General features: G+C 41.1%; 1 protein-coding gene across 7 annotated transcripts in view; it reads left to right on the top strand.

The window, feature by feature from the left end:
- LOC124140953 (trichohyalin-like) overlaps positions 1–13,894 on the top strand; it is a 104,084-nt gene that overhangs the window by 53,019 nt on the left and 37,171 nt on the right. For 6 of the 7 annotated variants that reach the window (XM_048403655.1, XM_048403656.1, XM_048403657.1 and 3 more), the window contains 8 exons: positions 1,553–1,585; positions 2,991–3,165; positions 6,847–6,963; positions 7,340–7,426; positions 8,003–8,186; positions 9,121–9,219; positions 10,001–10,158; positions 10,352–10,524. In XM_048403655.1, the coding sequence (XP_048259612.1) occupies positions 1,553–1,585; positions 2,991–3,165; positions 6,847–6,963; positions 7,340–7,426; positions 8,003–8,186; positions 9,121–9,219; positions 10,001–10,158; positions 10,352–10,524 (1,026 nt within the window). The remainder of the gene's footprint in view (positions 1–1,552; positions 1,586–2,990; positions 3,166–6,846; positions 6,964–7,339; positions 7,427–8,002; positions 8,187–9,120; positions 9,220–10,000; positions 10,159–10,351; positions 10,525–13,894) is intronic. The other variant, XM_048403658.1, reaches the window with a different exon arrangement.

The following is a 13,894-nucleotide window of genomic DNA, read 5'->3' as shown; positions in this document are numbered from 1 at the left end:
ATGTTCAGAAATCAACAATCACAGGTATTTATTTATGCTCCGATTGGACAGTGTACTTATTGCTATTTCCTAAGTAATTTCCATGTAAGCTTCAGAACCTAGGGTTTCCATACAACTGCCTTTGCATAACTTTGATACCTCGTGTTTATGCAGGCAGTCATTTATGTGTAAATGAGTATGTACATATATGTACATGTATATGCACATGTATCTGCATGTGACAGCTGTCTTAAAATGCAAAGACCAGGTGTAACTGCAACTAAGGTGTACTTCATAGCTCTGCTATTCATTTGACTGGCTAATGTTAAAAAATATTACACTCAACTTCACAGTGTAGTACTGAAACAAACTTTATTACAAATTTTACTGCAATAAAATGAATCGAAACACTAATTTTGATATCCACTGAGGGATCGCCCTTTGATCTTGATAACTGTACAACGATTCAAGGGGCTGTTGTTGCCTGTGTCATGCATCAGTGACACTTGGCCATTTTTTAAGTAAGATTGAGAACTCTTCCCAGTTCTTTGGCACCAGTTCCTTTTCATCCTCCTATTGTACTGTCACTCACCCTCAATCATTATCAGTGTACAGAGTAGTCTGAGATTCATCAAGGACTCCAAATCTGAGTGGCGTGGTGGGGTGGCCTCGTGGTTAAAGTATTCACTTGTCACGCCGAAGACCTGGGTTCGATTCCCCACATACAATGTTTGAAGCCCATTTCTGGTGTCTCCCGTCAAGATATTGCTTGAGTATTGCTAATTGCGGCGTAAAACCATACTCACTCACTCACTCCAATCAATGTGCCCATAGCAGGCAAATTGGGAAAAATGCATTTTAATGTTAATAATTGGGAGTTTTTTCCTCTGAAAGGACAAGGTAGGATAAGAGCCCTTTTTGAGACACAGGATATACTTAATTTAAGAAATTAGTAAAACTTTCAGAAATTGTAAAGAATGTTATAGGATATGTTCATTAGACGAGAATTAGACTGTTCATTTCAACACTTTCAACAGTGAGTGTATATGTAGCATCTAGCAAAAATCGCCCTCACTCCTACCAGACCTAACTTTCCTCCCACATTTTGACCGTCTCCGTGGTCTAGTGGTAGAGCGTCCGCCTGGAGAGGGGAATCCCCGACCGCGTCATACCAAAAGATGTTAAAAGATGGTACTTGTTGTTACCTTGTCTGGCGCTCGGCATTAAGGGGCTAAAACAAGGTCTGGTCGGCTCGGAGTCGGTATACAGTGTCTAAGTTGGGTATTCATGTTAAACTGCAGCATGGTATCTCAGTGTACTAGCACTATAAATCGGCATTAGTCCGGTCTAGTACAAGCAGCCACACAAACACATACACGTACATGCACTTTGCTATATAAGTGCAATAATCTTGGACGCGACGTTAAACCGAATTTCACCTCACCTCACCTCCCACATTTAGCTTCCATGTCGTCATGAAACAGCATGAAGGGGTGCTGCAAGCAGCGTTACACCCCACCCACTGACAAAGTGAAATAGTGTGATTGAATTGAACACCTGTGTTTCCCTACAGTGACATAATCTGTGCAATTAAAGACACCTACATGTGAGTACTCGTGGCTGATGTAGTCACAGTTTCAAGTGGGAGTTTGATTTTATGTTCATTTCTCAGTGGAAAGGGATTTTAGATATTAGGTTGTTGGTTGGTTTGGGTGCAGTATGGAAGACATTTATCAACTTCACTGTTTTTTGTTTATAACCCTGTGGTGATTCCGGGTCAGTAGCACTTGATTTACTCATGCTGGGCATGAGAGCAAATATGAGGATTGGGTGGTCACAGTGTGCGACTTTCTGATGCCTCCATTAATTACAGGCTGTCTTGATACTGAGCTTTCAAATATTTCATTCAACTTTATTTATTTTTAGAATGGTGGTGGGTGTTATATTGTTCCGCTGAATCTCCGCAGTACCTACCAGTAGAGATATTAGATTGCCTGGTCGGGTTTTTTAGTTAATGCTGACAAACATGTTTGTCTTTGATCCTGTACTTAAGGGTCTAAAAGATACAGCATTCATCTTAGTTGTAACCATGGAGACATGAAACATCAGTGTGCTTATTCCACTTACTCGGATTGTGGGTCAAGATTCATTTCTGTTTATTGATTAATGTATTTTCTTGAGTATAGTGCACACTTTTTTCCAAATATATGCATTATACATGCAATAATGAGTTTTGATGTCCCCCCCCCCAACGAGCGGAAAGACATTACCGTGAGCACGTAAAACCGGAAATACAATGTCAACAAATCCATACATCTCAAATTTCAAATTTGTACTGACCAAGTTTCTCATCACCAGTTCGTTTACAGGAATTCGCTGAAGGGGTACGATGAACTTTTCAGGGCATAATATTTGAAATGGTTTTTTTCCCAAAATACTGATTCCGCTAGAGGGGGATGCGCATTATACATGGGTGCGCACTATACTCAAGAAAATATGGTACTTAGTTTTCCAAGTATGCTTTGGATAATGCTTGTCTTGTTTGTAGATCTAGTGTAGAGGTTCTGGCTCACGTGGACTGAATGTCCATGTATACTTACGGCAGAGTCTGTTCTCCATTGTTGTCAGTGAGCTGAAGCTTTGGGAGGTTGTTCAACAACTTGTTCAACAACTTGATGGCAGTACATTTCAAATTGTTGTGTTTAAGAATAAACTAAACATGAATACGATCATAATTCAATAATGTTGAAACATTGTGTATTAGGGGAGTTACCATGTAAGATACTATAGCAGAAAATATAACACTTAAATTAAATAGAATACTGCACAAGATGAGCAAACCTAAGGCTACTTGCTTGTGGTTGAAATCTTACCATTGAATCCAAATTTTCTTGGACTGCAATTTTGCCTGATCCTAGACTGTATAGGTTGAAGAAAAACATTAACTTGCTCTTTCATGATCTGAATCCTGCTGCTTAGCTTCCCACATCTCAATTCTTCCTCCTGTCCAGAACAATAGAGAAGAAGTACCAGGACCAGATCCGAAGCCTCCAGGGGGCGCTGGAGTCTGAGCGTGAGACCCACTCGGCGCACTCTGCTAAGCTGCGGCAGAACCTGGAGTCTGAGATGGAGGGACTGAGACAGCAGGAGTCCAAGTTAAAGGAGAACCTGGCCATGGCACAGGAGGTATGTTGGTGGGAGTCAGTATGGGTCTAGGACTAAAGGAGAACCTGGCCATGGCACAGGAGGTATGTTGGTGGGGGGTCAGTATGGCCATGGCACAGGAGGTATGTTGGTGGGGGGGTCAGTATGGGACTGGGACTACAGGAGGACCTGACCATGGCACAGGAGGTATGTTGGTGGGGGTCAGTTTGGGACTGGGACTACAGGAGGACCTGACCATGGCACAGGAGGTATGTTGGTGGGGGTCAGTATGGACATGGCACAGGAGGTATGTTGGTGGGGGGTCAGTATGGCCATGGCACAGGAGGTATGTTGGTGGGGGGTCAGTATGGACATGGCACAGGAGGTATGTTGGTGGGGGGTCAGTATGGACATGGCACAGGAGGTATGTTGGTGGGGGGTCAGTATGGCCATGGCACAGGAGATATGTTAGTGGGGGTCAGTATGGGACTGGGACTACAGGAGGTATGTTGGTGGTGAGGCGTCAGTGTGGTCAAAGGCATGTAGTCCTTGTAGTCCTGGAAAACTTGTTCTGAAAGACTTGGCCATGTTTTTTCACAGGCTCTTATTGTGTAAGTTGTGTTGTGCCATGGATGGATGAAGACAGTATGGATGATGACATGGATGAATGATGTCATGGATGAATAATGACATGGATGGATGAAGACAGTATGGATGATGACATGGATGGATGAAGACAGTATGGATGATGTCATGGATGGATGATGACATGGATGAATGATGTCATGGATGAATAATGACATGGATGGATGAAGACAGTATGGATGATGTCATGGCTGAATAATGACATGGATTGATGAAGACAGTATGGATGATGACATGGATGAATGATGACATGGATGAATAATGACATGGATGGATGAAGACAGTATGGATGATGACATGGATGGATGAAGACAGTATGGATGATGTCATGGATGGATGATGACATGGATGAATGATGACATGGATGGATGATGTCATGGATGGATGTGTTGTGTTGTGCCTAATCACACTTTTCAGAATATTTTTCTGTCTTATTTTGCCCTGATAACTGCAATGTGATTATTCTGATCATGTCCTAATGACATGGATGGATGATGACATGGATGAATGATGACATGGATGGATGGTGACAGTATGGATGATGTCATGGATGGATGAAGACAGTATGGATGATGTCATGGATGAATGACATGGATGGATGATGACATGGATGAATGATGACATGGATGGATGATGTCATGAATGAATGATGACATGGATGGATGGTGACAGTATGGATGATGTCATGGATGGATGAAGACAGTATGGATGATGTCATGGATGGATGAATGACATGGATGGATGATGACGATAGTTTGGATGATGTCATGGATGGATGAAGACAGTATGGATGATGCCATGGATGGATGATGACATGGATGGATGATGCCATGGATGAATGATGACATGGATGGATGTTGACAGTATGGATGATGTCATGGATGGATGACGACAGTATGGATGATGTCATGGATGGATGATGACATGGATGGATGATGACATGGATGGATGATGACGACAGTATGGATGTTGTCATGGATGGATGATGACATGGATGGATGATGACATGGATGGATGATGACATGGGTGGATGATGATGACAGTATGGATGATGTCATGGATGGATGAAGACAGTATGGATGATGTCATGGCTGAATAATGACATGGATTGATGAAGACAGTATGGATGATGACATGGATGAATGATGACATGGATGAATAATGACATGGATGGATGAAGACAGTATGGATGATGACATGGATGAATGATGACATGGATGAATAATGACATGGATGGATGAAGACAGTATGGATGATGACATGGATGGATGAAGACAGTATGGATGATGTCATGGATGGATGATGTCATGGATGGATGATGTCATGGATGGATGAAGACAGTATGGATGATGTCATGGATGAATAATGACATGGATGGATGAAGACAGTATGGATGATGTCATGGATGGATGATGTCATGGATGGATGAAGACAATATTGATGATGACATGGATGAATAATGACATGGATGGATGAAGACAGTATGGATGATGTCATGGATGGATAAAGACAGTATGGATGATTTCATGGATGGATGAAGACAGTATGGATGATGTCATGGATGAATGACATGGATGGATGATGACATGGATGAATGATGACATGGATGGATGATGTCATGAATGAATGATGACATGGATGGATGGTGACAGTATGGATGATGTCATGGATGGATGAAGACAGTATGGATGATGTCATGGATGGATGAATGACATGGATGGATGATGACGATAGTTTGGATGATGTCATGGATGGATGAAGACAGTATGGATGATGCCATGGATGGATGATGACATGGATGGATGATGCCATGGATGAATGATGACATGGATGGATGTTGACAGTATGGATGATGTCATGGATGGATGACGACAGTATGGATGATGTCATGGATGGATGATGACATGGATGGATGATGACATGGATGGATGATGACGACAGTATGGATGTTGTCATGGATGGATGATGACATGGATGGATGATGACATGGGTGGATGATGATGACAGTATGGATGATGTCATGGATGGATGAAGACAGTATGGATGATGTCATGGCTGAATAATGACATGGATTGATGAAGACAGTATGGATGATGACATGGATGAATGATGACATGGATGAATAATGACATGGATGGATGAAGACAGTATGGATGATGACATGGATGAATGATGACATGGATGAATAATGACATGGATGGATGAAGACAGTATGGATGATGACATGGATGGATGAAGACAGTATGGATGATGTCATGGATGGATGATGTCATGGATGGATGATGTCATGGATGGATGAAGACAGTATGGATGATGTCATGGATGAATAATGACATGGATGGATGAAGACAGTATGGATGATGTCATGGATGGATGATGTCATGGATGGATGAAGACAATATTGATGATGACATGGATGAATAATGACATGGATGGATGAAGACAGTATGGATGATGTCATGGATGGATAAAGACAGTATGGATGATTTCATGGATGGATGAAGACAGTATGGATGATGACATGGATGAATGATGTCATGGATGAATGATGTCATGGTTGGATGATGTCATGGATGGATGGTGACAGTATGGATGGATGAAGACAGTATGGATGATGTCATTGATGGATGATGTCATTGATGGATGATGTCATGGATGGATGATGACATGGATGAATGATGACATGGATGGATGGATGATGACATGGATGGATGATGACATGGATGGATGATGGCATGGATGAATGATGACATGATGGATGATGACAGTATGGACCAGGTTGTCTGCTCCTGGTTCAGCTCATCTGAAACATTGTTCATTTGCCTAAGGAACATCTGATCATGGGTTTGGATCATCCTAACTCAACTCTTGGTTCTTGTTGTGTAATTTGGTTCATCATCCAAAACTGAGTGAGATTTCTACAATTAACCAATAGAAGCACACCTTGTTTACCAATGTTTGTGGGTTTCTCAAAGGAGGTAAACCTGTGCCACTTCAGGCATTCCTTCCATGTTAGGGGACATGAAATGATAGAAGCATTTTAAAAGTGGCGTTATACTCCATTCATCTCTCTCCCAGGAGGTGGACCGTCTGCAGGTGGAGTGTGCCAGGTCATGTGATAACATCGAGGACGTTCACCGACACAACACACGCTTGCAGAAGGAGCTGGGCAATCTTGACGATCTCCGCAGGAAGGTAGGGAAATGTCTTTAGTGATATCAGAAACATTTCAGTTGATCTTAGGCAAAGAAAACGCTCACTTTATTGTTAATAGAAACCACAATAACCCTGTGGGGATCCCATGTTAGAATAGGTCCCGAGGAACCTATGCTGGTTGTAAGAGGTGACCAACTCCAACTCCAACAATTTGCATTGTATTTTTCCCTGAAGACAATCCTTTGTTCACAATATAAATCCCTGGATTGTCTTATTCAGATGCGAAATGGCGGTAATGTTTCTGAGAGCCGTGTAAAACATCAAACAAACATATAACACAAAATGTTCTCTTTGTGAAGTGTCACTTCGAAACCTTAGTTGTACTTGTGACTATGTGATGGAGAAAATGTTGCAGCTGACCGAGTACGAGCAGACGCCGGATGTGAGTGAGGAGAGGCAGCACCATCTCGGCAAGATCAACTGGCTGGAGCAAGTCAACAAGGTACTGTCTACTATGGTAACCTGAGGCATGGGAGGACCATGGTGTTACATTAGCATGGTAGGAGCGTGGATGTCATTTGTTTCTGTTTGGCACATAGTTAAACCTACTCACTGTGTCCCCAGTAATGTTAATATTACAGAGCTACCACTGAGATCATGGATGGTAATGTTTATATATAGTCAGACCTGTTGTCTCAAACAAGATGTATAAAAGTCCAGCTTGTGTCAAACTCACAGTCTGGTACCGGCAACTCTGACTATATTTATTATTATTTTAATCCAGAATGTGCACAATGTGGCACAATTGCTTTCGGTTGTCTCAGGGCAAAGTCAGATGGTGGTAAGTCAAGTTGGATATGAGCTGAAGCCCAGATGAATTGAACTATTTGAGACAACAGAGTTTGACTGTATATGAGTTAACGACGCCCTGGCTTTGTTTTCCAGTTCTTTTTGGACAGAATAGGTCCCGGTACTCTCTGCTTGTCTCAATGGCTGTCTCAGTCTACAAGCCATCATGTCACTGGGACACTAAAGATTTTTTGCGGAAAATGTTAATTTATACAACACTGTATTTCAGGATCTGAAGGACAAAGTCGATGAACTCACTGCTGAACTGGAGAATCTCAAGCAGCAGCTGGCATCATGTAAACGCAAACTGCGGGGCAGCTCCAGCTCCCAGACCAAGATACCCATCCGAGAGGGCAGCCAGCTCTCAGACTACACCAGGAGGAAGTCCTCTCTGGCATCCATGTCATCCACAGGTAGGACTCGCATCCCACACTACCAGAGCAGAATTCAACTCTTTTGGGCCAGACTAATTTAATTACATGGAATTGTTTTGCAGATTTTTATCACAAAAATACCTCATGGCAGGAGTGGAAAAAAAAATCATTTAAAACATTTCTTACTTTTCTTGTGTGTTGTTACACACTCAACTTTGGGGGATTATTTCTTTTGGAGGAAACAAATGCTACCCTTTTGCTTCAGGTCAACTCTTTGCTTGAGCAAGTGGGAGAGATGAAACTCAGTCAAAATGTTAATCTGACTGTAAGTTAATGTTGACAAAAAAGATTTCGGGACCCATTTATATCAAATATTATAAATTTTGTTTTGGAAAATGGTTAAAATGTGACAGGTGAGTCTATACAACAGATAACCACTGGCTGTCTGGTTCCGCTACAGCAAGCAGTGAAAATGTTACAGAAATCATCCTGTAAGAACTTAACCGTGGGGAATGAATGACGTGCAATACTACTTGTTCTGTCCATTCTCAGAAGTGTATCAGTTGTCCAGTGCTGATTCAGTATTTAAACCTGTGAAAATAAAGGCAACACTGCTTGTCATAAGAGGCGACTTACGGAATCAAGTGGTCAGACACGCTGACCTGGTTGATGCATGTCATTGTATCCCATTTGCGTGGATTGATGCTCATGATGGCAATCACTTGATTGTCTAGTCCAGACTCGATTATTCACAGACCACCTTACCTTCAATAGCTGGAATATGGCTAAGTGTGGCGTTAAAAAAACAACGAAAACAAACTGTTTCAATATTTAGTTATATTTGTTGACATCATCAAGCCCAAGGACCTCTTTATATTGAACTGTGGTGCATCACTGCTAGTGCATTGCAGGCTGCATACTTGAAATGGTGCTGAATGTTTCATTAAACCTTTATTTGCTTTCTCTGTTTCAGAAGCAGAGGTGGATGATCTGGACAATTCAAAGACAATAATAAAGACATCAAAACTAGCTCGAAGAAAACGGCCTGGAAGGTCATCATTAGAAGATGATAGTAAGTTTGGTGATATGTTGACACATACAACTGAGAAGCCTTCAGTAAGATCTGCTAAGTCGAAGCTCTCTGAATGGGCTTGTGAGACTTACTGAGTGTGGACGTAGCAAAGCAGTTGAGTGTGTGAATGCCATATAGTGACCAGAACAAGTTATACATTAATAATAAATATTGAGACATGAAACCTGTCAACAATGGACAGTGAAACAACCAGTTTGTATTTAAACCTGATGGTATTCCAGGATAAGTTGAATCTACACACAATACGTATTTGAGACAAGTAGGCATTGCATAGAATTTGTGAAAACTTATTTGGTTTGTAACAGGGAGAGCGTACTCATGTTGTGCATGTGCAGGTTGTGATGATGAAATTGACTGCTCCTGTGGACACCCCTGTTTTTTTTCAAGTTGATCAGTTTTAGGTGATTACTTTCTTGCCAATAAATTGGAGTTGTGTAAATTGCCAAGTCTCAAATGCTAGAGATTGTCTGGCAAATGTTTTGGCTTGTAGGTGAGAGCTTCAACCCCAAGGAGAATGCTGTTAAGTTGATATGAGTGATATGAGGAATATTATGTGAGGCAAATGAGTCTCGCAGAATTGTCCCGTAGATGTGCCAGAATCTCAGTGTCATGGGTTACAAGTGGTAAACATGTAAAATCTGCAGCAACTGGATCTTTCCATCCATATTTAGCTGACATGCTGTGATAAAAACTGAAACAATGTTGAAGGTGGCTTTAAACCCAACTCACTTGAGATGTTAGCCTGCTGTGTGTGTTTCAGGTGGCAGTGAGCACAGCCTGTCCAACTCCCAGAAGCTGGACCTGCTGGAGAAGGACCACCAGCACATCGAACATTCCTTCAGGTTGGAGGTGGCCCAGCTGGAGGACAGCCACCAGGCAGAGAAGGAAAGAATCATGGCCAATTTTGAGAAAGAAAAGGTCAGTTTTCAGTCAATCATAGTCAAGAAATCAATCTTAAATTATCTCGTTAGGAATAATTTTTCTGTTGATGTAAAGAGAGGAAAAGTGTTCACAGAGAGAGTTATTCCAAGGAAATGCTTGAGAGTAAGTCTTGTGTGGCAATACCAGGAGGAACTATAGATCATGTCCTTAAACCCACCACGCTTTGCAGGAGAAGTTGAGGGTGGAGTTTGAGCGGAGCCAGCAGGACCGGCTAGCGGAGCAGCAGAAGGAGCTGCAGAACGTCTTCATCCTGGAGAAGCAGGATCTGCTCCAGAAGTATGAGTCCAAGAAGAACCTGCTCAACCAGGAACATGACAGGGAGAAGGAGGAACTGCTCAACAGGTGAGTGAACATAGATGTCCAGATGTAGTTGTTGCTTTGGCTGAAATGATGCTGAATGGCATTAATTCAGTTCTTGACAATTGATTAAGGGACATACTGAATATGTAAGGAATAAACATAAAGTTCCTGTAAAATGGCAGACATGTTGAAATATGATTTAAACTTACACTGCAAACATGAAAACGTCGTTTTTTTTCGTATATGGTCATTGGACGGAAAAACGATGTTATTTGGATGCTTTCAAACCATCGTTTTTCCGTCCAAATAACGTCATTATTTGACATCGGAATTTACTGGGAGAGAACGATATCATCAAGCTCCTCCCTTTCTTGATTGGCATTGTCAATCAAGCAACAGCGTCTCCCGGTATTCCTACTTCTCAGATTTCATTGGTCAGTTCTCGCGTGTTAGATTACAGGCCCGAGTTTGACGCTGTACTCGAAGCACTTAGCGGAAGTACTGAAATCAATCGTTCTGCGCATGCGGATTGCTTAATGCCTTGTCCAAATTTTCCGTTCTGTGCATGCGCGATTTCGCATATTGTTTCCACTATATGTCGCCACTATTTGACAGTGATTCATAAACACAGTCTCGTGATGAGTTCGGAATCGTACAATGTCGCTTTAATTTATGACACGTACTTGATCGGCGCGTATTTCCCATCAACAAATACAATGATAACGGTAATAATTTTAGTCAAAATAATTAGGAAAGCGCAAGGCTCAGGAACGTCTGAGTATAGGAAAAGGATTTATACTTTCGAAAGTTATATACTCGTCAAATACGCAAAAGAATATCAACCGGCTTTTAAAACTTATTTTTGTAGAAGGTGATCTTGGTGTTTATTGCCAGAGAGTATATGCATATACATTTTCCAGATATTGCTTATTTTAATGTTTATTAATAGTTTTAAGGTTCGTCCGCCTAATTGACGGGATTCCACTTTCTCATTTGTACATGACACTTAAACAGTGTTTTGTTACTGTAAACAGATTAGTTTCAAATTCCAAACTGGTGATATCTATTCAAACTAATGCTTAGTCTCTAAAACTGTATAGTTTTGAAAGAAACAAGTAACTCCATTTAAATTGAAGAGGAGCCCCAGTTATATTGGAGATTCCGAGATGAACCTACTCTATGGATATCTAAGCTGCCACCCAAACCGACCCAAACGGGACCCGAAAGCTTATTGTATGCTATATAGTCAGATGGAAGCGCACTAGAATTATACATTGTATTCCGGATGATTGTGTTCTTTCATCTACTTTTAAATGTTGCCTATACACTAATCTGGACGTACTAGTCATTGTTCTATTTATGTCATCCTATTATATATATATATATATATATATTTATATCAGATATACATTAACGCATGTAACCATTCTAAAGTGATACTCTCATATAACCTTATATTGTTCATAGTATCAAAGTTTATTCAACAACATCAAGAACAGCAATTTAAACTACTGAAACACCCAAACACAAGGCTGTTATCAAGCGCTGGTGCAGACGTGATGCATCGTAAAAAACTGTATCGTGATGTCTTCAGAAATTCAATTTCTTGCAACATTTATACTACGAGATAGTAAGGCTAACGCTTACTCACCGGTGGAATGTAGACAATATCGCTAATACAGATATCACGTATTTGAATGTTAATACTAAAGACAACACTCATTATTTTTGCAGTGACGATATAACACTTATACACGTTTATTGGTGACTTTTATCAGTTTTGCTATTAATTTTAATTACTTTGTTTTCACATATACAAGTGGCAATACCCGACTAGCCTGTCATACATACTTATGGGGCAGTTTTCAATCTTGTACTGACTTACTCTGGTGTTCCTGAGGGGAGGTTATTAGCTTGGGTGTTATACCCCGTTTTTCTGGTAATCCTATTATTACTTCATTTTTATCTAATGACACCCTGTTCTCTGGATCACGGCTCCATTACTATCCATAACAATTAAGATGAACATTCAGATCAAGTACATGAATGAGTTTGTTTTGACGCCACAGTCAATCAAAGACCAATGCTGTGCGGTTTGATTACACACTTCTACCAGGTCGAACATCGTAGATCTTTTTCTACCTAAAGAGAATCATAGTTCATATGCTAATCCATCTATTGCCTACGAAAACCGTCCCGCTCAAGATGACCTTACTTGTTGTTAAATCCATTCCAATGCGCTGAAATGTGCATGTCAAGGACAGCTGATGTCCGATGCTGAGAACCGTGTTTACAGCTGACCGACTTGGTATTTTTCTGCACTGACAGAAACTAGATGTACTGACACACGGCTGTTATAGATATTTAACTAACCCCTGATCAAATAGATGCCCTTCGTTAATCTGTGTGTGGAGTACCGTATATACCTGTGATAACGATACCGGTGATGATGATGATGATGATGATGATGATGATGATGATGATGATGACATTCAAGAAGTACGTTAACGGTTATGTGAAATATTGGAATGATTCCACCACAGAAGCCAAATCTTAAAGTTGTTTGATTCTTCGATAGCATTTTCAATAAATGTTGTTCATGAAAGGTTCCTGAATAGATAAATCGAGATTACGCTATCCGCATGGATGACCTATTCCTGCATAGATATATCTAGATCGGTGGCGCTAAGCCGGTGACCCGTACCCAGATCCGGACATACCAGTGAAACAGGCACTCACTCACTCACTCACTCACCCACTCACTCACTCACTCACTCACTCACTCACTCACTCACTCACTCACTCACTCTGTATCAATCTATCAATCTATCAATCAAACAATCAATCAAAATGGAAATCGAGTGACGGATGCTTGACTCATTGTAAGTCTTTGTACGCCATTGTATCGTTGCTAGTGGTACCAGTTACCGGTTTGGGATAGACGAAGCATTGACGAAGCAAAGAGTTTAATCAGACGTCTCCTTGGGGGAGACTGGTATCACACCTGTGAGTCCTGGCGATAAGAAATATGACATTGCGTACCAGGCCAGCAGTTAGACGTAGCAACGTATAATTGTAAATTCTCCTCGGCGTAATATATATCTTGCAGGTGTACGTAAACAGGATGTGTTTGGTAACTTGAGCAGGAAGCACAAGTGCACGAGGGGATGGTATTTCATATGACAAATGAAAGAAGACAGAAAGATTGTGACCCAAATTAAGAGACTGGTGGCCGTGTCGCACAGACAAATTTTTATTAAATGTATCCTCGAGAGTCAGTAAGAAACTAGAAATAACTGCCTTTGTTCTGTAAATCTCACCATTGCGTACCAGGCCAGCAGTTAGACGTAGCAACGTATAATTGTAAATTCTCCTCGGCGTAATATATATCTTGCAGGTGTACGTAAACAGG

The sequence above is a fragment of the Haliotis rufescens genome, unplaced genomic scaffold, assembly GCF_023055435.1.
Source record: "Haliotis rufescens isolate VD_foot unplaced genomic scaffold, xgHalRufe1.0.p SCAF_3, whole genome shotgun sequence".
Classification (NCBI taxonomy): Eukaryota; Metazoa; Mollusca; class Gastropoda; order Lepetellida; family Haliotidae; genus Haliotis; species Haliotis rufescens.
The sequence above is the reverse complement of the archived record's forward strand: the minus strand, read 5'-3'. Positions and strand labels throughout refer to the sequence as shown.